The sequence below is a fragment of the Schistocerca gregaria genome, chromosome 2, assembly GCF_023897955.1.
Source record: "Schistocerca gregaria isolate iqSchGreg1 chromosome 2, iqSchGreg1.2, whole genome shotgun sequence".
NCBI classification, from domain to species: Eukaryota; Metazoa; Arthropoda; class Insecta; order Orthoptera; family Acrididae; genus Schistocerca; species Schistocerca gregaria.
The window spans coordinates 350712262-350740083 of record NC_064921.1 but is presented as its reverse complement, the minus strand read 5'-3'; the positions used below and the strand labels follow the sequence as shown (position 1 = coordinate 350740083).

Genomic DNA, 27822 nt, shown 5'->3' with positions numbered 1-27822 from the left:
TCAAAATTTTTAGGTGTGTCCATTGATGAGAGGTTAAACTGGAAGCAACACATTGATGGTCTGCTGAAACGTCTGAGTTCAGCTACGTATGCTATTAGGGTTATTGCAAATTTTGGTGATAAGAATCTCAGTAAATTAGCTTACTATGCCTACTTTCATTCACTGCTTTCGTATGGCATCATATTCTGGGGTAATTCATCGTTGAGTAGAAAAGTATTCATTGCACAAAAACGTGTAATCAGAATAATTGCTGGAGCCCACCCACGGTCATCCTGCAGACATCTATTTAAGGATCTAGGGATCCTCACAGTAACCTCACAGTATATATATTCCCTTATGAAATTTGTTGATAATAATCCAACCCAATTCAGAAGTAATAGCAGTGTGCATACCTATAACACCAGGAGAAAGGATGATCTTCACTATGCAGGGTTAAATCTGACTTTGGCACAGAAAGGGGTAAATTATGCTGCCACAAAAGTCTTTGGGCACCTACTAAACAGCATCAAAAGCCTGACCGATAGCCAACTAACATTTAAAAATAAATTAAAAGAATTTCTAGATGACAACTCCTTCTACTCATTGGCTGAATTTTTAGATATAAACTAAGTTAAAAAAAAAAAACAAAAAAAAACCTTAATCATTAGTGTCATGCAATATTTTGTGTAATGTAATTTCTTGTACAGACATCTTTTATTAACCTGACATGTTCCACATCATTACGAAGTGTCATATTCATGATCTATGGAACAAGTATTAATCTAATCTAATCTAATCTTCTGCACTGTATGTTCATGCCCCATTTTCATAAGTTAAAACCAGTAACACACAAAAATTGTAAAGTTTTCTTTAGGCACACACCAGATCATCTGTCTTGAAACTATATAGTTTATTCAAAGTACTCCAGGTAATTTTTCCTCTTCTGTTTGCTTCCTGCACAGCCTTCCATGTTGCTGCTTTCTACTGCACTAAATATCTAGTTCTATGACTTCGTTGTTAATTTTCTGTGCTCATAGCATATTACTTTAGTCTTATTTGATCTAAATTTCAGGACTGCTTTAAAACAGCTGCTGTTGTAGTTTATCTGCAGTACAGACAAACGATACAATCTTACTATCAAGGTGGGGGTGGTTTAGATAAGTTTGAATAACACACGTTCCCAACTTTTTCAGAGTCTAAAGATATGAAAACTTCCTCTACGGCTGCTGAGAACAGTGATATGAAATCCCCTTGTCTGATATCTTTAAAAATTTTTGCTATCTTGATGAAGTATAAAGGATACATACATTCTTCAATATATTGACATGATTTGAATCAATTTTACACTTCTTAAAGACTGGAGTGTAGATATTGTTGAAACTGAACCAAATCTACAGTAGTAGCCAATATTCCATTCTATAATCTCCTATCCCCCCCCCCCATGAACCATGGACCTTGCCGTTGGTGGGGAGGCTTGCGTGCCTCAGCGATACAGATGGCCGTACCGTAGGTGCAACCACAACGGAGGGGTATCTGTTGAGAGGCCAGACAAACGTGTGGTTCCTGAAGAGGGGCAGCAGCCTTTTCAGTAGTTGCAGGGGCAACAGTCTGGATGATTGACTGATCTGGCCTTGCAACATTAACCAAAACGGCGTTGCTGTGCTGGTACTGCGAACGGCTGAAAGCAAGGGGAAACTACAGCCGTAATTTTTCCCGAGGACATGCAGCTTTACTGTATGATTAAATGATGATGGCATCCTCTTGGGTAAAATATTCCGGAGGTAAAATAGTCCCCCATTCGGATCTCCGGGCGGGGACTACTCAGGAGGATGTCGTTATCAGGAGAAAGAAAACTGGCGTTCTACGGATCGGAGCGTGGAATGTCAGATCCCTTAATCGGGCAGGTAGGTTAGAAAATTTAAAAAGGGAAATGGATAGGTTAAAGTTAGATATAGTGGGAATTAGTGAAGTTCGGTGGCAGGAGGAACAAGACTTCTGGTCAGGTGATTACAGGGTTATAAACACAAAATCAAATAGGGGTAATGCAGGAGTAGGTTTAATAATGAATAGGAAAATAGGAATGCGGGTAAGCTACTACAAACAGCATAGTGAACGCATTATTGTGGCCAAGATAGATACGAAGCCCACACCTACTACAGTAGTACAAGTTTATATGCCAACTAGCTCTGCAGATGACGAAGAAATTGAAGAAATGTACGATGAAATAAAAGAAATTATTCAGATAGTGAAGGGAGACGAAAATTTAATAGTAATGGGTGACTGGAATTCGAGTGTAGGAAAAGGGAGAGAAGGAAACATAGTAGGTGAATATGGATTGGGGCTAAGAAATGAAAGAGGAAGCCGCCTAGTAGAATTTTGTACAGAGCACAACTTAGTCATAGGTAACACTTGGTTTAAGAATCATGAAAGAAGGTTGTATACGTGGAAGAATCCTGGAGATACTAAAAGGTATCAGATAGATTATATAATGGTAAGACAGAGATTTAGGAACCAGGTTTTAAGTTGTAAGACATTTCCAGGGGCAGATGTGGACTCTGACCACAATCTATTGGTTATGACCTGTAGATTAAAACTGAAGAAAATGCAGAAATGTGGGAAATTAAGGAGATGGGACCTGGATAAACTGAAAGAACCAGAGGTTGTACAGAGATTCAGGGAGAGCATAAGGGAACAATTGACAGGAATAGGGGAAAGAAATACAGTAGAAGAAGAATGGGTAGCTCTGAGGGATGAAGTAGTGAAGGCAGCAGAGGATAAAGTAGGTACAAAGACGAGGGCTGCTAGAAATCCTTGGGTAACAGAAGAAATATTGAATTTAATTGATGAAAGGAGAAAATATAAAAATGCAGTAAATGAAGCAGGCAAAAAGGAATACAAACGTCTCAAAAATGAGATCGACAGGAAGTGCAAAATGGCTAAACAGGGATGGCTAGAGGACAAATGTAAGGATGTAGAGGCTTATCTCACTAGGGGTAAGATAGATACTGCCTACAGGAAAATTAAAGAGACCTTTGGAGAGAAGAGAACCACGTGTATGAATATCAAGAGCTCAGATGGCAACCCAGTTCTAAGCAAAGAAGGGAAGGCAGAAAGGTGGCAGGAGTATATAGAAGCTTTATACAAGGGTGATGTACTTGAGGACAATATTATGGAAGAGGATGTAGATGAAGACGAAATGGGTGATGCGATACTGCGTGAAGAGTTTGACAGAGCACTGAAAGACCTGAGTCGAAACAAGGCCCCCGGAGTAGACAACATTCCATTAGAACTACTGACGGCCTTGGGAGAGCCAGTCCTGACAAAACTCTACCAGCTGGTGAGCAAGATGTATGAGACAGGCGAAATACCCTCAGACTTCAAGAAGAATATAATAATTCCAATCCCAAAGAAAGCAGGTGCTGACAGATGTGAAAATTACCGAACTATCAGTTTAATAAGTCAGAGCTGCAAAATACTAACGCGAATTCTTTACAGACGAATGGAAAAACTGGTAGATGCAGACCTCGGGGAGGATCAGTTTGGATTCCGTCGAAATGTTGGAACACGTGAGGCAATACTGACCTTACGAGTTATCTTAGAAGCTAGATTAAGAAAAGGCAAACCTACGTTCCTAGCATTTGTAGACTTAGAGAAAGCTTTTGACAATGTTGACTGGAATACTCTTTTTCAAATTCTAAAGGTGGCAGGGGTAAAATACAGGGAGCGAAAGGCTATTTACAATTTGTACAGAAACCAGATGGCAGTCATAAGAGTCGAGGGGCATGAAAGGAAAGCAGTGGTTGGGAAAGGAGTGAGACAGGGTTGTAGCCTCTCCCCGATGTTATTCAATCTGTATATTGAGCAAGCAGTAAAGGAAACAAAAGAAAAATTTGGAGTAGGTATTAAAATTCATGGAGACGAAGTAAAAACTTTGAGGTTCGCCGATGACATTGTAGTTCTGTCAGAGACGGCAAAGGACTTGGAAGAGCAGTTGAACGGAATGGACAGTGTCTTGAAAGGAGGATATAAGATGAACATCAACAAAAGCAAAACGAGGATAATGGAATGTAGTCAAATTAAATCGGGTGACGCTGAGGGAATTAGATTAGGAAATGAGACACTTAAAGTAGTAAAGGAGTTTTGCTATTTAGGAAGTAAAATAACTGATGATGGTCGAAGTAGAGAGGATATAAAATGTAGACTGGCAATGGCAAGGAAAGCGTTTCTGAAGAAGAGAAATTTGTTAACATCGAATATAGATTTAAGTGTCAGGAAGTCATTTCTGAAAATATTTGTTTGGAGTGTAGCCATGTATGGAAGTGAAACATGGACGATAACTAGTTTGGACAAGAAGAGAATAGAAGCTTTCGAAATGTGGTGCTACAGAAGAATACTGAAGATAAGGTGGATAGATCACGTAACTAATGAGGAGGTATTAAATAGGATTGGGGAGAAGAGAAGTTTGTGGCACAACTTGACTAGAAGAAGGGATCGGTTGGTAGGACATGTTTTGAGGCATCAAGGGATCACAAATTTAGCATTGGAGGGCAGTGTGGAGGGTAAAAATCGTAGAGGGAGACCGAGAGATGAGTACACTAAGCAGATTCAGAAGGATGTAGGTTGCAGTAGGTACTGGGAGATGAAGAAGCTTGCACAGGATAGAGTAGCATGGAGAGCTGCATCAAGCCAGTCTCAGGACTGAAGACCACAACAACAACAACAATCTCCTATACGATTTGCAAAAATTATCCATTGTGCTCTGTTAACTTCCAAAGCCTGCTTGTTCCTTTGCCAGATTAAAATATAATGGGGGTGTTTTTCTTTCTCTATGTGACTGGACCGACTACCAACCCCCCTCTCTTCCTTCTACTTTTATTTAAATATCTTGAGTATTCCAGGGAGAACACGATATATCTACTTAAGTCTCATTTGTCTCTTTTATTGTGACATAGAATAATTACAGCATTGCTCTATCCTTGAAGAACTGTCTTCCTCCACAGACATTCTACAAACAGTTTTGCAAGTTCTTTTAGTATTACTCTGCCTTCAACTTTAAGCATTCTTGCTGCAAAATACTCATCTTCAGGTGTCTTCTTTTTCTTCATAAGTTCAATGACTTTATACAACTTACCTGGGATAGCTACTGGCACATCATTATTTTAATTATTAACTTTCTGTGGTTCTGATCACTCTCTTACAGTACATGAATGTTTAAGGGAATCTTGGAATGCTTGTATGATTTGCTCCCAATTGTAAGTTACTTGCCATCTGACATAACAGATGAAAGGTGGTGATTAACAAGACAAGTTTCTGTTTTGTATTCTTGTCACTGTTACTGTTTTCCATTGTTTCTCTTACAAAATTGCTCACTGTTGCTTCTCAGAAGACCTTTCTAAACAGTTTTCATACTGTAATGGAAAATTCTTTGAAAGAATGTAATTAATGGAAAGAGTAAAAGGAACAACCCACCGTATAGCTGAGACGTTGAGTGTCGATAGGCACATAAACAAGACAGGAGATATTGTTAAGATTTCTGAAAAATCCATCTTCGGAGCTACCAGTATATATATCCACCCACATATACTCATTTATAAAAACACATACCCCTAATCCTCGGATCACTACTAAATATACAGACTGCCAAGGAGCAACTTCCCTTCATCACTCAGTATCACCCCAGACAGGAATAATTAATCCACAGCCTTCAGCAGGGTTTGACTACCTATCATGGTCAGGACCATCCTACCTACAAGCCTTCCCACATCTCCCAAAGTTGTATTACACCACCCACCCAATCTATGAAACATCCCAGTCCATCATTATGTAACATCTACACCTAGCTCTTTGACCTGTCTAATGCATTCACCCAGCACAGCCTGCTTCAGTCCCATTACAAGCATATCTTATGCCATCAGAGGCAGGGCCACCTATGAAATCAGTCATATCATAAACCAACTCTACAGCAATTAATGAATGGCCACAGCCAAACTGTGGCCAAGAGTAGAATGGACCACCCTGTGGCAAAACATAATACTGAGCACAACATGTAAGATTTCATTGGTTACTTTACAATTTACGTCATCTTGAACCTTCTGCCCCCCCTCCCGATCCCCCACCACCACCACCACCAAACACCAGCACTTTGAGTTAGATAGATGGAAATTATTCTTGCAATACACCCTTCAATTTTGTAATCCTTCTGACCTTCAATTTCCAACAGTCCTTGTCCCACATCCACCTCCACTTTAACCCCATGACCCTAACTTCTCCCACCCTGAATTCTCACACCCTCCTACCTGCAATCTCCCTCTTTCTACATCCTTCCCCCACTCTCAGTCCAGTTCTCCATGTCATTAGTTGTTGCCCTTAACTCCCCCAGTCTACGACCAGAGTGAGCTCACTAGTGCCACATACCTATCCCATGCCTCTCCCTCCCAGAAATCAGCCACCATTCCCCAAAACTCTGCACCCCCCCCCCCCCCCCCCAAATCCATCTCCACCTGACACATCCATCAGCCCAGATGAGCAGCAGTACCAGTACCATGTAGCCCACCAGCATAACATAGCCATTTGTGTGTGTATGTAGGTGTTCAGATACATATTCTTTCAGCTCAGAGGAAAAATTCACCCGAAAGCACTACAACATTCTCAGTGTTGTTTATGCGACAAACAGTGACTCAATACCTCAACTATACACTGAGTTGTTACCTTTACTATTTCCATTATCTCTTGAATAGTTTTGTTTGCTTCACCAGTTCACTCGTGTTCCTACTATCATTTACACTATCGAGTTTTCTTGTTACATACAAGATTTTATTTTACTTTCTTTCTACCTGCAATATCTTTTCCATCTGCCTAAGTGTATTTGTTAATAATTGCTCCTTTCATCTCTATCTATACAGGCTGTCCCAGCAGGAATGGTCAATATTTGGGGCTGTGACATGAATGGTCACTGGTATCAAAAAGAGTCTAGTATTTGTGGACTCTAAACTGCTTATCTTAAGAGAGCACTTGTTCAATAGAAGAGATGCATTTCACAACAGTGAAGATGGATAAATACGCACAGATGGACATTTGAGCCTGTGTTAAGTGGACAATTATTTCTTGTTTTGGTCCCTACTACCACCTCTCAAAAAATGGAAAGCAAAGAGCTTCCAATGAAGAGATTTGTTTCACAGTACTGAAAATGAAGAAGTTCTCATACCACTTAAAGTTTGCATTTTACAGCCCATTTTTATAGCCTTTTTTTTGCTTCAAATGATTGTTCCTGTCATATTCCTGAATACTGACTATTCCTCTTGGTACACCCTCTATAACCGTCAATGTTCTAAAATAAAGATGCTTCATTTACCTGGTATACTTCCCTAAAATTAAATAAATTCTCATAATCTACACTGCTAAATTCCAGCCTAACTCAAAAAATTCACATACTGTACATTGCTCATTTCCTGCCTGATTTTTACTATGCATCTTGCAAGGCTATGATCAAATTAAATTTCAAAACGGTTCAGGCCTGCCACATCCGGTACAATTTGTTTATTGTTTTCTTACTTCATTTTTACATCCACTCGGTCCTTTCATAGTCAATTTTCTGTTTTATTTCTTTTGGAAGAATGCGTTAAGAACAATGTTTGTCCTTACACAAAATAGCAAATAATCATGAACAAATAAAAAGAAATAGAAGGCAAGAATATAAATTAATAAAGCTAGCAGAAATGTGAAAAAGAATTAGAAGTTATTTGGAAATGTAAATGACAGAGAAAAAGAAGAGGAGATAAGACTGGCCCATAAGGCAGTACAGAGAATTAAGAGACGAAGTAATAAAATTTTCACCTTTTCATCTGATGTATCAGCATCGTCATCATCTTCATCTTCCCCACTTTCAAAAGATTCAAATACTGATTTCAGCAAACCAGATTTTTCTTTCTCATGTAGTCCTTCATTTTCTGATATCACGTCTTTTACTCTTCCAATCAGGTTTGACAGTTCTTCCTAAGTAGAAACATGAGTGACCATAACATGACTGGTTACTTTTAATAGCAAGTATGTGATTTAATTTCTTTAAGCTACATGTCACAAGCAGGCCTCACTATGTTGAAAAAAACCTTACAAGACACATAAATGGATTCCAGTTTTCAGCAGGTGGGCAACAAATACCACTATGGATATGTGTAATGTTAGGTTCCTTACCAGGGAAATATACTATGCCTGTAACAAAAAGCAAAGTATCCCAAAGAGATGGTTGGATGTCAAAGGAACTTGGTACACGTCCACACCATCGGCAAATGTGTAAATTAATAGTGTGCTTTCGGGTGTTCTGCCAAGTTGTTGTTTCCATTATCTGTAGGATATTTCAATGACCAAATCTGCCATCTTCCTCTGGCAATGGAAGTTTTGCTGTTACGTGTGCTCAGTGCCTGGACTCCAACCAGACTGTGAACTATTGTTGGTCTCACACCACTATTTACAGCCAAGTCTGATTCCTGATGTCCACTATAGCATTTGATGCTCTTTCGTTTCTGTCAGTTCACACTGATATTCCAAGAAATACAGCATCCAGAGTATTTCCCACCCTTAAATTAAGATAAAAATTATTATTTGTAATGTTAATGACTATCTAGGACTCCACAAAATGGGTGTGTATCGCATTCCAGAACAGTTAATGAGAGATGTAAGGATGGTCAGTGACACACCCGAACAAAATAATCAAGCAAATCAGCTGTTGCTGAGCACTGCCTTAAATATAATCATGAAATGACAAAAGATCAGACCAGTATCGTGGTGAAATGCCAATTTTCTGGGACAACAAAATTGAGGATTCTATCAGAATAAAAAAGTCAAAAACCTTATAAACTGGCACAGAAATTTCAATTTAAGGAGCACATGGGGTTCAGCATTCGATTTATTAAAATCTCGCCAGCCATCACATTCACCAGAGCTGCAAAAATGGGAACAGCGGTTGTGAGGACCCGAATTCTGCTATAAATTGTGGCGTGAGGCCAACAACAGTTCACAGTCTGTTTGGAGTCCAGGCAGCATGTACACATAAGCAAAACTCACAACACCTGAAGAAGATGGATGGATCAGTCATTGGAATATTGTGCAAATAATGGAAACAACAATTCGGCAGAAAACCCACAAGCACACTGTTAATCAATCATGCTGAGAAAACCTGAGGGTATATAAATGGTTAGAGTTGCAACTCTCTGTGACAGGTAGAATGGCTGCCAGTGTGCTTTAGTGTTGTTCATGTTTAGTGGTCTTACCAGGTCTGGTAGGGTATATAAGCGGGGTGAACAGTCAAATGTCGAGTGATCACTCTGATGGACATGGCGATATCACGTATTCATACAAGACAGTGTTACTACCAATAGATACAGTTTGAAATGGGCCTTACTGTGGGTCTCCATTTGGCTGGCTAGTCAAATTATGCAATATCCACATTTGTGGGGAATTTGGATGTGACTGTGGTCCATTACTAAACTTCATGGGAATAAGGGCATGCATACACATCATCAAGGTTCCAGATAACCAAGTCTGGCCACCCAAGGGAGGATTGTCATAATGTGCATCAAGCACACTGCAGGCACTTGCCTTCTGAGAACAAGTAATGGACTCCCTGTAACATTCTGTGTCATCCCACATCAATGATGGGAGACTAGCTGCAGCTAGATAGGAAGTTATCATCCCGTGCATAAGCTGCTACTAACACCACAACACAAATGACTGCGTCTGGAGTGGTCCTGTGGTGAGGAAGCACGGATTGCTAATGAGTGCACTCTCATTGTGATCAGCAATGAACTACAGCTCTGCACTACTCCATAAGACCACCTTTGGCAAGAGGTGACCTGTGAAGAGCAGCATTTTTTTTTTTTATGTTTTGAAGAGGAGCAGCTGTGTTACTACTGGCATCACAGTGTGGGGAGCCGTCGGGTATGACTTTAGATCACGGCTGATAGTGTTCGACGAAACTTTGACAGTACAATGGCACGTCATGGACATGTTGCATTACCTCTTGTGCGATAGTATCATGGTGTCACTTTCCAACAGGTCACTGCTCATCTACACATGGCCCATGTCTCTATGAACTGTCTATGTGATATTGAAGCACTCTCATGGACAGCAAGGTCCCCATATCTGGCCCTGATAGAATGAATCTGCGACCAGCTTGGACATAAACTCCATCCCAGTGCCAATATTCAGGATATCAATGAGCAGTTACAGCAGTTGTCGGATAGCTTGTCTCAACAGAGAATACAACTGCTTTACGACATCCTCCCCAACTACATGAGTGCATGCGCACAGGCCAGCGGGTGTGCAACATCATATTGATAAGTGGGTTCATACTGCCAAGTCCTTTGTAAATTTAACTCAATTTGGCAATCACAAAAATAACTTCACATAGTCTCCCAACCCATGAAGTTTCATTTTGTTTCCCAGTCCCCTTCTGGGTGCTTCACTTTTTTCATCTGGCACTGGATTTTGAAAAACTGATCAAGAGTAACTGTAGTATAATTTCAGCTGGAACTACATCAATGTATATTTTACACTGGAACAGGATAAAACAGAGACTAAACTTCCATGAAAAATTATTTTGTGTGAAGGACATTTAAGTATCTTCCTTACTGATTTGACAATATCATCAACACAATACAAAATTTAAAGTACAAAACTCACCTCATTATCAGCTCAAGTAGAGGATTCCTCCTCTGGTAAAGCTATGGCTTCTGTGCTGTCATCAAATAAAAACATCAAGCTCTTGGTCTTGAACAAATCATCAACATTTCTGAAACTGCAATCATTTGTTTGTGTGTACATGTGCAACACATCCACCAATTTTCTTTCCTATCCCTTTTGGATATTTCCTTCACAATGTGTTGGCATTTTTTTTAACAAGTCCATATGTGCTAACAGTTAATAATGAATTGGGGGGGGGGACATCGTTGTTTGATGCATTTCATCCACTTGTCGTTATTGAACACTGAACTAACCCCATCTGTATTCATCCATTTAAATGTGAGCCGTAACGTCCCAGTTGGTGTCTACGGTTTCTTTCCCCTTTCTCCATTCTCTTGTGTCAGCATTTGAACATGAAGAGGAGATCTTTCAAAGGAAAATCACCTTGCAGAAAGAACAGCATGAGAAACGTTTACTAGGCACAAAGCAACATGCTGAAGAGAGACAACTGTGCTTTTCTGGTGGACATTTTAGATACATTTGTGATATAGAAAGAAATGTACCCAGATCACATTTTGATGTCTATTTTTTACGAACTTTCAGGTGAGCATCACAAATGTGGTTTAGCTGATGGTTATAGGTTTGAGCTGTGGAATTCCTTAAGTTTCTATGATATATTCACCAAATGTACCCCAAGATTTGTTTACCTAATAAAATCAAAGCATTTAACAGTTAATTATATCTTGGCACAATAAAACAAGTGGGGTGCAATGGTGCCATGAAATTCACATACTATGACGCCTTGAGTTTCCACGATCTAATGCACCACACATACCCAGCAGAGAAACATGGCAAAATAATATACAACTTTCTCTCCAACATTGATCCTAGGGAAGGAGATGTCATTCAGTAGGGTGTTGAAATACATAAGAGTTCAGAGAAATGAGGCAGTACATGAAAGCATTGACGATAGCTGCATGGGAATGCATGGGAGTGCTGTGCTTTTGCGTGCAGGATTTGTAGGTGATCCCTAAGGTTGGAACTGTTCCCGATCAACTATATCATTTTGCTACCTTGACTGAAGTAAAAAATCCGTTTTAACTTATTAGCAGTTGCTGTAGCACAATATCTTCCCTTATGGAATTGTAATTACTTCCTGCAGTAAATTAGCTAAAGAAATATTGTGTAGAACACATAATGTCCCCAAAGAGCAATGGAACTAGTGCCCTTTCTATGTGTCTGGGTCATAATCCTAATTTTTATGTCTGGAGAAGATTATGGGCACTCAGCAAGCCATACTCTCCTATCTGTGTCTTGAAAATTATTTTAATATTATGTTGTTATGGATATGTATCTCAAGGACTTTAGAATATGGCTGTGAGACAACTACAAGAGAGAGGACTAAGGCTTTCATCAGTTGATACATATTCTCTTCAAGTTTTAAACTCAGCTTACAGAGGTTCGCTGTGGCTGCCCTTTGTCATATGTGAAATTTCAATACAGTATTGTAAATCTTGTTATGTTTTACATCAGTAAAAACTACATTAATCATTTTTTCTTGTATCTGTCAGAATCATGTGACTCTTGAGGGGTCGCTTGAATTGTTCATGATGAGCTGTAACTTCAAAGTTTCTTTATTTGTTTAAAGGCATGTAGACTACCCAAATTTCAGGACACTAATCCCATCTTCAGATGCTACTGTAGCAGTTAATTAACACTAAACCAGTGCTTTTCAATCTTTCTTATACCATTACCTCTGAGTGCGGTCATACATTAGCTAGTACTCCTCCCCCCTCCTCCCCCCCCCCCCCCCTCCACACACACACACGTTATTTTTAGTGCCTCACTAAACTATAGAATGAAAGACTTTAGTTGGTGTGTGTTTGGGAGGGGAGGGAGTTGTTGAGGGAATTCGTAGTGCATTGCAAATGCTACCCACAACTTCCTCTCACACTAGAAAGCTAATTATTGACAGTGACAGCAGACACTTGCTACAAAACATAGATTCCCCGCATTACTACTCTCCATATCTGCTCCTGCCTGACCAGTCTGCAACCCTAATCAACCGAGTTAAAATGTGTGCACTATACTTACTGTTCATAAACTACTTGATTGCTGCACTCCTTATTTCTGAACTGGCAGAAATTGGAAGACTTCAGGCTGTTATTGCTTTGTGTCTGGCCACAGCCACTAATAGTAATAGTCCTTATGTAGTTACCACTGTGTTGTGCTGTCAATTAATTCATTTATCTGTTTCAAAGCAAGTAATGAAGCAATTTCTGGACTATTGCAGGTACAATCTACAACTTGGAGAAGACATTTTCTTGATATATTTAGCATTTGTTACACAAGTGCATCACTTTTATCATCAGTGATGTACAGGACAAAGCACAACATATGTATGTAGTAGGTGGAATATGTGAGGAACCTGTAACCTCCTCCATATTAATGTTACTAATTGAGAACAAGTAGTTATTCATAAGTTATATGATTGATACTACTGAGTCTCACAAAATTGTAAGAATAGTATCAATCTTTTGAAAATAATTTAGTTTCATGCCTGAAACAGAATCGAATCGTTTAGTTTTTAACCTTCACAAATTTCATTTTACCCCTCAGGGTGCAATTCCCCCAGTTAGGAACCACTTTACTAAACAGATTAAATGAACATAGGACCATTAAGACTGTAAATCAACCACAGGAAATACCTTCTCTGCATTCAAAACTGTGCATGTCGCATGGAAAAACTAACAAATTTAGCCAGTAGTATGAGAGAGCCTGTGCAGATGAGACATGAAAAATGTGAGGGCAGCTAGTGAGACTCGAGGTAAATGGGGCCCGACCAAAAACCAGCACTAAATCCATAAATATAACTTGATTACCTACTACAAACTGCCATTAATGTGACATGGACTCAATAAAGCCAACATCATAGCGCATCAGAGCATTTGTATGCCAAGTTCCTTTTTGGTTGTTTGTTACAGCATTTTTTTCTTGGTGTTGGCTTTCTAAAGTTTATTTACATTCAAATTATGTAATATATAAATATTTAGAGCCCTACCTAGTCTTTATTTATTGTTACAGTAGCACTTGAAGATGGGATTCATGCCCGAAAATGTGGGTAGTGTACATGCTTTTATCCAAATAAGGAAACTTTGAAATTACAACTGCAGTGGATTTTATTCGTCATGTAGTTAAAAATATTTTTTGTTGATTACTGTTTCTTTTTGATCTGTGTTCTTTGTTAATGTCATTCAGCCAGTCGTTCAGCCATACAGAAACCTCAGAGGTGCTTATGAGTAATCCTGTACTTTATTTGTTTACGTTCACAATGGATATATAGTTACATCAAAAGGGAAATTAACTCAAGAAAACTGTTAACATTATGTAATACTTAGAGACACTATAAGTAGTCCTGGAACTTCACCTGCTGAAAGTCAGTTCTGGCCACCCTTTCTGTCTTTTTATAGTTGATTTATCATATATTCTTTCTGCTCACATCATAGTGACATCAACTGCTCCACTGATTATGACCAACATAAGCCTGGGTAAGTATGAGGAAATGGTGCACTAGAGATTTAGGAGTAGTGGGAAGTTGATATTGCATTCTTTCCCCATAGTGCCTTACAGATAGTTCCATAACCAGTACCTAAATTACTTTACACTATCATAGACACCCTTCTCCTAAAGACCTCAGATAGAACAACAAAGACCTCAGATAGAACAACACATAGGAATTGGAAGAAACAAAGCAAACTAGCTCGTAGACCAGTCAGACCAGGTTATACTGCATTTTAGAGGCAACATGCTATGGTAAGTGGAATGTACAATGCACCAAACTCCACTCTCATAGTGGTGACGTAATTCTTTACCCATCTGCATATTCAACATTGCAGTCTTAACACATCATTATGCCATTCATGAATAATGCCCAACAGAATGCATTTGCTCGATGTGCCAATTAAGCCACAGCTTTATCAGAGGAGGAATCATCTATTTGGGTTGGTAATGAGGTGAGTGTCACATGTTTTAAATTCTGTATTGTAATGATCTTCTTGTCAAATCAATAAGGAAGATATTTTAATGCCCTTTACACAAAATAATTTTTCATTGAAGTTTAGTCTCTGTTTTATCCTGTTCCAGTATAAAATACACATTTATCCCATCTGGATAACTTTCGTGGTGCGGCACTTTTTTAATCTTAGATTATATATGGCGTCATGGCACATCTTAAAGCTGAGGCTTTTATCCATGTAAATTGTAACGAGGAATCCTCATGATGCCTTTTGTTCCTAAAGAGAGATGTTTACTCAAATTCCATATATTATTTTCATGTGGAAGATTGTTCACAGGCTTAGAAAATGACCCATAGAGCAAATGTCTCTGGCTCAACTGTATACCAGAAAAATTTGCTATTTTAAAATGTCTCTGGAAAAATCTGATGCAAGGGTGCAGTGAATTTATCATCAAACTATAAAGCTACATCTATGATATGTATGTACAAGTACTTTGTCCAAAGCAGCACATCACAAATGTTCTAAATAACATTGGTATATGTATCAATTTATGTTTTGAATCTGTGCAGTTACATGCTTGCCAAAATAAACTATGTAAAGTATAATCACTAAACAATTCTAAAATGCAAAATGTATGAAAATTTTATGGAAAAAAAGAAAGCAGATTTTGGTGTTTCCAGGTATTTTGTTAAACATAAATTAATGGCAAAATACTTTGGCATTTTTTAACATTTCTTAATTATTAATTATATTAAAACTGATGCATTACTCTGCAGTACTGTGACTCCTTCTCCAACTGTTCTATATACTCTTCCTGTCTTTCAATGTATGCCATCAGTTCTGGTGGTGGCTGAGTAGCTGATGATTTGGATGTTGGTTCATCACCAGAAGCTACTGATGCAGTTCCTCTTGTTGCTGGAAGTTGTGTTGGAGGTCCATGCAGCTGGCTACAAGATTTCACAGCAAGTCCTGGGTACACACTGTATTTGGTTTCAAAGATGGGAGCACGATATGAAACATGCCGCGACCGATCACTCACGACAGCTGATGCATCTGTTTCATCTCCACTATCTTCTATCTTGGTTGAATGAGTCTGTGTATAAAATTCACACAAAACAAATTATCAGAAATAGTACAATTTTAAAAAAATGAAACTTTATGACCCACAATATTTAAACAGGATGTCATAATAAGAGCAGAAAAGATATATGAAGCAACTTACTTGTATTTTCTAAGTTTACAGTAAAATAGTTGTGAATAGATTTAACTGGTGAAGTCTTTCTCCTGTAACATACTTGCTGTTCTAACAGACACACAAAATGGCCTTATAGTCTCAAAAGTAAAATTAAAATCTGTTAGTAATCACTAAGACAATATTCTAGCGATAAAGTATTAGTATTACAGAAACACTGCATACAAATATTAGTTCACATGTCCGGTAGTTAACAACATTAGAACAGAATGAAATCAGAAGCTACAAATCTAACATTTCAAAAGTAATATTTGGTAACTCATAGCATATTAACTTGTCTCCTGACAACAGCATGGCATTAGCATGTGAAGCACAGTTTTTGAATGGGTGAGGAGCGGGGAGGGGAATGGGAAGAGTCATATTAATAAGTTAAAGAAAGGATTAAGAGTTAGGACAAACACGTCAGCTATTTCACGAAGAATTGAAATAATCACACTGTATTTGAACATTTTATTAATGTTAATCATCAGGCCAGCTTAAAAAGAAAACACTCATTTTACTAAAATCCGCTCTTGCTATGAGGCACAACCATCTCAAGAAACTTGTAGTGTTTCAAGAATTACTGCGTAAATTCTATAACCACTTGGCCTTCTACCGTCTTGAACTCACAATATTTTAGATGTGAGAGCGGGATGGTAGAATCCTACCTACTGCACGTCACAAATTTGTGTGTGCGGGTGTGAAATTAGTTGAGAGCAGAAGGTAGACGCAGTGAACAAAAGGCACCGACAAGTACTTGTCGGGTGATCCGTGGAAGTTCTAGTGAAAGTGTACCGAAGAACCGTGGAACTTTTAGGTTATCCTGTGCTAATTGTATCAATGACCACTGTTATAAATAACAAGAACAATTAAGATTCTGAAGTCAAAAGAAAAAACTCTTATCTTGGGTTTGCTGGAGGCAAGACATATTTTACAATTTGTTTGTAATAGAGTTATGGCTGTTAAGCCAACTCTTTGCTAAATGTACTTAAATCTGTTTCTAATGTGAGATGATACGAAGTGACTTACAAGAAATCTAATGTTTATGTGTGAAATGTGAATTTTGTTCTTCATGAAGCTCAAATATACCAATAGTTGTTGAAAGGTATTCTTCTAGTACCTAATTATTTCGCAAGTTGAGAGTCTTTAAGGTTCCTGTAACTAGCATCATTCTTCGGAGACAAAGTTTATAGAGATCCCAGAAGCCGGCTATCCAGAGAAGAAGATCGGCTGAGTACACCAAGTAAGTCGACTCATATAAAAGAAGTGGGCAGTTTGCACATACACTTCACACTCTCTTAGTCGTCAAAATGTTAGAAACTTTCAATGTGAATTGAAACTGATGAAACTCACCAGAGTATAAAAGATTTAAAATAAACATGCATGGAAGTCTGAAGACGGAATTGCTAGTCTGAAACTAGTAATGGCTTTATCTTCAATAAATAAAACAATTGGCCTGTCTAATTGCTGTTTTAAATCTCAGTAATAAATTGCTTATAAATATATGTCAGCACCATTTTTTTGTGCACACACAAACAAGCAGGTATGGTGTAAAACTGAACGTACCTAGTAGTATAGATTCATAATTTTTTGTTTCAACAGGATATACACCTACGATATGTGGGAACTCCAGCATTGTTTATCAAACCATCTCATTATGTCACTCTAGACAGGAGTGTTACAATGGTTAGTACTGAATGTGAACGGAACAGGGTGTGAACTCAAAACAACAGAAAATTGAGGATAAAAAAAAACACACACACACACACACACACACACACACACACACACACACACACACACACACAAAGCATGCAAGGATATGCTGGTGACAGAATACGCCTTTTAGGGGCAGCATCAGAAGGCTGTATTGGGGTGGGCGGGTGAGTGGATGAGAATATGAATGTAGTAGAGAAGGGGAGAGAAGAAGAGAAGGGGAAAGAACTATGCAGATGCACTTGTGGGATAGTAGGCATGTGTAGTATAGGTAGATGGAGAACAGGGACTACTGAAGGTTGAGACCAGGGGGTTATGTGAACAAAGGATATGTTGCAGGGAGAGTTCCCACCTGCTCAATCCAGAAAATCTGGTGTTGTTGGGAAGATTATGCGTTTTATGCTTTGGTGAAGATGTTCATATAAGTTTCCAGCAATAAGCACTGCTCTTGTACTAGTACAGATTTTTAAAAATATCTTGTTGTAACCCTTTTGGCAAAATGACTCATACACTACAAAAATGTCTGGGCTCAATTTACTTGAAAGGCCTCATCAGCAGTTGACAAATTCTGCAACAAACCAGGCCAAAAATTGTGCCTATCACGCAGAAAATATTTTCTCGCTCAGAACACTATAGATCTTAATTCCTTCTTGATTAGATGTACCTGATGAGACCGATATTTCTGAAGATCTGAATACAATATTATTAGCTGTTGTGTATCACCACTGAAATGTCAATGACTTTGTTCAAGAAAGAGGAAAATAGAGATATGTAACATGACATATGCATCAGGCTGAAGAAGCAATAAATGTGTTAAGAAAATTGTGACAGTATGTGAACTTTCATCACTGTGGGTTGGAACAACCTACTGCAAGCAAGCAATGCCTTCACTGTTTTGACTACAACAAGCTGATGAAAGAAGTGTAAGGAAAGTTAAATATATTCAAATATCAAGAAGAAGTTAACATTTTTATCTTGATTCTGCAGAGTTGGTGCATTAAAAACACTATAGAAGAATTTTATGCTTCAGAAAGAATCGCAAAAGCCGCAAGGAAGTTGAAGATGAAAACAGGAATAATGGCACATTCAAAAGCAAGTGTGGCAAAAAGCTAGCAGAAAGCATGAGGCAAAAGGTTATTTAATTGTTTAAAGATCAAGAATTTATTTACATTTACCCACAAAAGTAAGACTGTATTTCCACACAACTGAGCCATTGATAAGTGTTTTGGTTGCTTATCAAAGCACAAATTATTCTACGGTTTGTTGCTGTTATCATCAGAGTTTGTACATTCACAATATATCATAAAGTAAGGTGATTTGTAGTGGTATAGTTACCATAGACCAACACAAGAATTAATACAATTTTTTAAACAAATGTAATTTTTTTTTTGTAATCTATCTGGAATGAGATGTGATGAAATTGTTTCTGATTGACAGAAATACACTCTTTTCAGTGGCATTGACAATTATAAAATCAGAGGCATCAATTAAGATAAATATCATCAAAAGCAGGCAAAATTGGGTACAGTCAGTATTTTTGATCTCTGATATCTTTAAAGGCACATAACACAGTGAATACCTCTGCAGCACAGTTTTGACTGACAAACAATCATCTAAAATGTTCATGTCACTTGCTACTTTTACTTACTACCTACTCCCTGTGGAAGTCAAAACAAGAATTTGCACCAAGTCTGAAGGGCGACTATGCCATGACTATAATCCTCTAAGCTTCACTTATATTATTTCTCTATTTTAATAAAAAAATGTTTGGAAGATAAATTACAGAATATCAGTCCTGTTACGTCAGAAGCAATGGCTTGCCAAATTTGCGAACTTTTTCACAAGTTTCCTGTTCCGAAGGAAGTCTCTTGTGAAAATACACTGAAGAGCCAAAGAAACTGGTATACCAGCCTAATATTGTGTAGGGCTGCACGAGCACATAGAAGTGCCACAAAACAATGTGAAATGGACTTGACTAATGTCTGAAATAGTGCTGGAGGAAACTGAGACCATGAATCCTACAGGGCTATCCATAAATCCGTAAGAGTATGAGGGGGTGGAGAACTCTTCTGAACAGCACGTAGCAAGGCATCCCTGATATGCTCAATAATGTTCATGTCTGGCGTGTACGGCGGCCAGTGGAAGAGTGTTCCTAGATCCACTCTGTGGCAATTCTGAACTTGTGGTGTATCGTATTGTCCTGCTGAAACTGCCCCCGTCTGCCGGAATGCACAATGCACACGAATGGATGCAGGTGATCAGACAAGATGATTATGTACATGTCACCTGTCAGAGTCGTATCTAGACATATCAGTGGTCCCATATCACACCAACTGCGTACGCCCCACACAATCACAGAGCCTCCATCAGCTTGAACAGTCTCCTGCTGACATGCAGGGTCCATGGACTCATGAGGATGTCTCCATACCCGTTCACGTCCATCCACTCGATACAATCTGAAACAAGACTCATCCAACCAGGCAACATGTTTCCAGTCATCAACTGTCCAATGTCGGTGTTGACGGGTCAAGGCAAGATGTAAAGCTTTGTGTTGCGCAGTCATCAAGGGTACACGGGTGGGCCTTTGGCTCCAAAAGCCCATATCACGATGTTACATTGAATGGTTCACATACTGACACTTGTTGATGGCCCAGCATTATACTCTGCAGCAATCTGCTGAAGGGTTGCACTTCTGTCATGTTGAAAGATTCTCTTCGGTCATCATTGGTCCCTTTCTTGCAGGATCTTTATCCATCCACAGCGATGTCAGAGATTTGATGTTTTTATAGATTCCTGATATTCACAGTATACCCGTGAAACGGTTGTTTGGGAATATCCCCATTTCATTCTAGCTCGGAGATGCTGTCTCCTATTGCCTGTGTGCCAACTATAGCACCAGATTCAAAATCATTTAAATCTTGATAACCTGCCACTGTAGCAGCAGAAACTGATCTAACTACTGTGCCAGATACTTGTAGTCTTATACAGGGTGTTACAAAAAGGAAACATTCCTCACACACAAAGAAAGAAAATATGTTATGTGGACATGTGTCCGGAAAAGCTTACTTTCCATGTTAGAGCTCATTTTATTACTACACTTCAAATCACAGTAATCATGGAATGGAAACACACAGCAACAGAGCCTACCAGCGTGACTTCAAACACATTTGTTACAGGAAATGTTCAAAATGTCCTCCGTTAGCGAGGATACATGTATCCACCATCCGTCGCATGGAATCCCTGATGCGCTGATGCAGCCCTGGAGAATGGCATATTGTATCACAGCCGTCCACAACACGAGCACGTAGAGTCTCTACATTTGGTACCGGGGTTGCGTAGACAAAAGCTTTCAAATGCCCCCATAAAGCGAACGAACACTTCGACTGAAATGTGCAGGAGCTCCATCGTGCATGAACCACATGTTGTGTCATACTTGTAAAGGCGCATGTTCTAGCAGCACAGGTAGAGTATCCAGTATGAAATCATGATACATGCTCCATTGAGCGTAGGTGGAAGAACATGGGACCCAATCAAGACATCACCAACAATACCAGCCCAAACGTTCACAGAACATCTGTGTTGATGACGTGATTGCACAATTGCGTGTGGATTCTCACCAGCCCACACATGTTGAGTGTGAAAATTTACAGTTTGATCATGATGGAATGAAGCCTCATCCATAAAGAGAACATTTCCACTGAAATGAGGATTGACACATTGTTGGATGAACCATTCGCAAAAGTGTACCCGTGGACGCCAATCAGCTGCTGATAGTTCCTGCACACGCTGTACATGATACGGAAACAATTGGTTCTCCTGTAGCACTCTCCATACAGTGACGTGGTCAACGTTAACTTGTACAGTAGCAATTTCTCTGACGCTGACATTAGGGTTATCGTCAACTGCACGAAGAACTGCCTTGTCCATTGCAGGTGACCTCGTTGTTCTAGGTCTTCCCCAGTCGCGAGTCATAGGATGGAATGTTCCGTGCTCCCTAAGAAGCCAATCAATTGCTTCGAACGTCTTCCTGTCGGGACACTTTCGTTCTGGAAATCTGTCTCGATACAAACGTATCGCACCATGGCTATTGCCCCGTGCTAATCCATACATCAAATGGGCATCTGCCAACTCCGCATTTGTAAACATTGCACTGACTGCAAAACCACGTTCGTGATGAACACTAACCTGTTGATGCTACGTACTGATGTGCTTGATGCTAGTACTATAGAGCAATGAGTCGCATGTCAACACAAGCACCGAAGTCAACATTACCTCCCTTCAATTGGCCAACGGGTGCTGAATCGAGGAAGTACAGTACATACTGATGAAACTAAAATGAGCTCTAACATGGAAATTAAGCGTTTCCGGACACATGTCCACATAACATCTTTTCTTTATTTGCGAGCGAGGATTGTTTCCTGAAAGTTTGGCTGTACCTTTTGGTAACACCCTGTATAGGCATTGCCGACCACAGTGCTGTATTCTGCATGTTCACATATTTCTGCATTTGAGTATGCTTGCCTATACAAGTTTCTTTGGTGCTTCAGCTTAGACAGAATCTACAGCAAGTTACAGATGGAGCTGGAACTCAGAAAAAGTTAATGAAAGTTACTTTGGTATGTTCTGTAGAAATGTCAACAAAACTGTAAGGTGATCAAACTAAGAGCATCTTCCAGATTGGGGCGCAGATGGCCCTTCATCATAGGTGATTTAGATACATTCCATTTACACATGCAACGGAGTATCCAAAACCCAAAATAAGGGGGAAAAAACATCATCCCTTTTAAAATCCTTTACACTGTACTTGACATAGTTGTCTGTTTGGTGACTTCATTCATGAAAACATTTCTGACACTCATCTACACACATGGTTGACAGCTTCTCTTCCCCACCCTCCTCCTTAACTGCTACCTCACAGCAAAATATGTTTTCTTTTGTGTTTCTCATCACACAGAGCAACAAGAGGAAATTGCACAGAGCTAAGCCTAGTGTGTAAGGGTATGGAATTAATGCTATTTCTGGCAAAATACTGGTGCATTGAGATGGCTTATGAGTAGGTGCATTGTCATGGTGTTCCCTGACTGCCATAAATTAGTCCCCTTATTATGTTCACCATTCGATATAATCTTCTCAGAAGCTCCAAACACAAAGCTTGATTAATGATCTGATCTGTTGGAACGAACCCTGAATGGACTACCTTCCGCCCCTATCACCCTGGTAAAGAAAAAGAGCATTGTCTTGAAATTTGACTTCACTTGATGAGCTTTTATTGGTCAAGGTGATAATGAAGTCTTCCACTGGTTTTATTGTTGCCTAGATGCTCTAGGAATGTGTCACTATTAATGATTTTGATAAAAAATCTATGTCTTTCTTGAGTTGTTCTTTCCAAAACAAAAAGGAAAAAAAGTATGCTTGCAATTGATACTCTGTTTGCTGGTTACTCAGAAACCGAGGCAGTTGTCCTAGCAGCTGACCAAGACAATGGAATGATGCTGTTATGTTCAGATGACTACTTACAGACTACTGTGATACTACTACAGGATCTGGCATACAAGCAGGTGAAGAAGGATCCTGGACTAGGTGTGACAAAAAAGACCATTTCACTCCTCAAACAACTAAGGACTGAATAAGGATTGGTCAGAATCCTGCATTCAGAGCATTGGTACCACCAAGATTCTATGGATCCCAAAAATACACAAGGAGGGAGTTCCTCTATGTCCAATAGTGAACACTATAAATTCGGCAATATATCGCATAGCTGAACACCTGGTACAGCTAGTAAAATGACCCATAATCACTGTGCACACCACATCAAGAGCTTTATTGAGTTTGTGAAAGTGCATCAAGAGATATGTCTGGATAACGGTGAACTTCCATTCAGCTTTGACATCACACATCTCTTCACATGGGTAATACTAAAGGACTCCATGGCATTAGTAAAGTGTCACTTTGACAGGGACATGATGAAGCTGTTTGGACATACACTCACCACCACCTACTTCCAATACAGTAAAAAGTTCTATGTCCACATATGGAGAGTCATTATAGGATCCCCTCTTGTGCCAGGCATTGCTAACCTATACATGGAATACTTTGAGGAAACGGCTCTCAAAACCACTCTTCTGAAACCCAAATCATTCTACACATATGTGCACGACTCATTCGTGGTTTGGCTCATGCAAGACTCATTTATGGTTTGGCTGCATGGTAAAGGAAACCTACTAGAATTACTGTGCCAAATTAATAGCATATACGACAATGTCAGGTTCACCGTGGAAGTGGAAGGAAACAGATGCCTACCATTACTACACATTTTGCTAAAGAAGAATTCTGATGGCAGAAAGGGTCATTCCATTTACAGGAAGAAGACACACATGGGCCTGTACCTGAACACCAACAGCTGCCACTATCCAACAAAAAGGAAATATCTGCTCACCACCCCAGAACACAGAGCATGACACAAGTGCAACAAGGACAGTCTGCTTTCAGAGTTACAGCATCTGTGTGAAACCTTTCACAAGAACAGCTACTCGGAGACACAAATAAGTCACACTCTCCAACAACACAATCAAGAAGAAACTAAGCACCTGCTGTTTCTTCCTTACTTAGGGTCACCAACAGCCAAAATTTCCGAGATGATAGAGGAGCAAAAAAAAGAAAAAAAAGTAACGTTCTGCTCATTGGTTAAAATCAAGAATATACTTGGTTATGTTGAAGACCAACTATGGCTATGGGCATCAGTTGCAGGTGTGGCATGCGGTACATCAGACAAACACAGTGATGCATCTCCAACTGCTGTCGGTACAGAATATGTGAGGAGCATTCGCCTTGACCAAATCAACAAGTCTGCTCTGGCAAAATACTGCATCAATGAGGGCCTCGTAATTCTTTCTGAACAGACAGACATACTGTGGCTTGCCAATGTGTTCTGGAAATCAGTCTTCACAGGGACAGTGGAAATAAGAGTACATGATGATCTTGTTGACTAGGACATTGGTTTCCAACAGAGCGCCACAGGGATTGTGGTGTTATCAAAAATACATGAGGAATGCTTTCATGTGAAAGTGGAGGAGACAATGAACAGAACAGACAGGCACCACCAAGATGCCTGGACTCATCGCCCCCTCGACAGCAAGCACAACAGCCCTTCTGATGGCACCGACTGCCCCACACCTTGAGCTTCCCACAGAGAAGTCTGTGGTTCAGCAACTAAAAAGGAACAAATCAAACATCAGCATGATACCTTGCCTGAAGCCGAGTAGGAAACTCATTGTAAAGCTGTGACAACATGATACAGCTCATAGCTCGAGATGATTGTATCAATGAAATTCACCGAGAAAACCTATATTCTACATTCCCTGCAAAAGACTCCCCTCCCCCCCCCCCCCCCTGTAAACTTTAAAGCCCTTTTCAAATTTCTCCATAGTTTCCTTTACTACTTGATCTATGTTCAGATTAAATAACAGGAGGGATAGGCTACAACACTCTGTTTTCTACTTTTGTCAAATCTTGGCATTACCCCCCCCCCCCCCTCGCTCTCTCTCTCTCTCTGCAGGTTTCTGGACACAAGTAAACAGAAAATAATGGAAAATGTAAGTACCAACTTATACTCACACACCCCTCTGCCTACAATATATCAGCCGGTCACAACAACCAAGATTGGATATTCAGTTCTAGTGGGTTCGTCAACTCTCAACCAACCTATCACTTTCCAACCCCACTCAGACCTCTGATTAGGCCACAGATCAATCTCACATCACAACCTAGGTTATGTTCTTCAGACAAAATTATTAATAATATTTCAACATACATTGTGCAAAATTCCATATTAAATAAAGCTTTTGATACCACTTCTCCAACTCACAAGTACATTGTCACCATACTACCTAAACTTGCATTTGGCCAATGCTACAAATCAGTATTTCGTCACAACTAAGATTTCATATTCACATTTGTTGGCTTTGTCAACTCACAAGCAAATTGCTGTATTCCAGCTTAACACAGACAATGGTCTACAATAAAGATCAGTCGATCAATCAGTCACCAAAATCTACATTTAAAAAATATAGACATAAAACTAATTGTGTATGTTCTTTTCTCTTCCTTTCTGCATATCTATGAATATGCCACAACATCACTATGTCAAGGGATGAAGCCAACATCCAGCAGAGGTACGTTCAGTTGACCGAAAAGTGCTGCGTATATCATTACAGCAGAGCGTTGATTATCCAAAGTAACTGGGGGACATGGTTGTTCAGAAAACTGGTTTGTTTGGATAATTGAACTGCACATGTTTGTTTGCCAAAAAGAAGTTCTGTACAATACATTTATTCATAAAAACAGCCATCTCTTTCAGTATTACAAAGTAACATACAAAGGCAACTTCAGTAGGAATATATAGTATGTGGCACAGTTTATTAAACAAAAATATATACATTTTACACACCTTTTTGCATGAATAACACAAACAGTATACAAAATTAATGTTTAAAAAACCCTTTATTTTGGTCTGTCTAAGCAAGCCTATACGCTTACGAGCAGCTAAGTCACGTACTTTTTTCATTACAGATATCTGAAACTGATCACTTTCATTCTGGGATTCAAACCATCGCAAGGCAGATAAAACATGTGAACGCCTCAGAAGCTGTTGGTATACTTTCATGTTCACTTTCTGGAACACTGATTGATGAGATGCTGGCGGCGTCATCTTTATCAGTGACAACGTTTACAATCTCGGTGTCCTGCATGATTTGGTGTCCTGGATCTGCATCATCGATATTCATCCATTCATGAACGTCTTCTTCATCATATTCAGGGCAATCTATTGCTTGGTTTGGGAGTGAGGGGGATGATGGACGGTAGGGTGGGAGAGTAACAGGTGCAAGCGAGTACACAGCTCAGTTAAGCGGTCGTTCCTTTGACCGACGTTCAGATAATCAACGCTCTACTGTAGTACAAATGACTAAGAGGAAAAGGCAGAAAATGAATGAACAGGTATCCACACCATGCAAGTAATTCATATCATTTTGTCACTAGATCCAAGATTTGTTGTCACAAGCAAATGAAAGATGCAAATATGCTGTATATGTATATGCACTTAAGTCTTGTACTGAAATGAGATTGGCTTCTTCACTAAGTATCTCACACCACTGCCAACTACATTATGCTACTCACCCAAAATCTTAAATTTATCTTTTTATTTCGAAAATGGATCCAACTGCGCCTCTTTATCATAGTGATGTATCGTGTATATGAGACCTCGTAACACATTCCCCTGGCAGCCTATCAGTATGACGTATTTCAATTCCACAAGCAATGAAATACACACCAGCATGGAAAAAGTAATCTGCTAACAAGCAGATAAGATTTGTATATTCGGTTATCAATCTCAGCTATAAGTCTACTGATGTTCTGTCGAAGTCTCACTCACAAGCTCTGTGTGTTTATGATACAAGATTTGGAATGAATTCGCTCTTATTCTAGAACCTGGACATCTTCCCCTCAGAATTCCATTTCTCTTGATGAAAAGGTCTTTTAATGCTTCTGAAAGCCAGAAATTTAAAAGAATTCTTAAAGCTGTGTGACATTCATCTTCCCTCAAGTTGTCATTGTCTCTGCATATAGTATGTAGAAACAACTGTGTTCTCATTTATTTGGGCAATATTATTCATGTTTTACCATGTATCTGTTTATTAAATGTGGGAGTGTATGTCATGATATTACAGGCTAATATCTCATTTTCTACATTATTTTTTTAACAATACATACATGTGATAATTTTGTAGGCGTTCCACGTGATGAATAAGATTCTGCAAGCAGATATCTTAACCTGGCAACAGCTTCCCGGTAAGCTATATCAGTGTAATCAGGAATCCTCTTCTTAACACTATCCATTTTGTGGTAGCCATTGAATTTCCTGGAAAGGTGGAAATGAAAATGATGTTAAAAGTAGGTTATTAGCAATGCTCAAACACATTAAGCGTACTATACTATGGTCTGGTTAAAATTACTTTGTGATTGACATTTCAGCAAGTCGATTAGTAGGGCAAGCCAACATCCACTCACAGTTCATTCTTGAGTGCCATGTGCTTGATGTGTTGCCTAATTTGCAAATACATGCAGTGTACCATGGAACATGGATGACTGCATGCTGGCTACACTATCCCACCCCATTCACAAACTGTGCCCCCCATCCTTTCCTCA

The 27822-nt window shown here is 39.3% G+C and overlaps 1 protein-coding gene across 13 annotated transcripts in view; it reads right to left on the bottom strand.

Moving 5' to 3' along the window:
* LOC126337032 (serologically defined colon cancer antigen 8 homolog) overlaps positions 1 to 27822 on the bottom strand; it is a 285601-nt gene that overhangs the window by 173255 nt on the left and 84524 nt on the right. For all 13 annotated transcript variants that reach the window (XM_050001319.1, XM_050001324.1, XM_050001330.1 and 10 more), the window contains exons 2-4: positions 27388 to 27535; positions 15442 to 15765; positions 7813 to 7971 (exon numbers count right to left, since the gene is read on the bottom strand). In XM_050001319.1, the coding sequence (XP_049857276.1) occupies positions 7813 to 7971; positions 15442 to 15765; positions 27388 to 27535 (631 nt within the window). The remainder of the gene's footprint in view (positions 1 to 7812; positions 7972 to 15441; positions 15766 to 27387; positions 27536 to 27822) is intronic.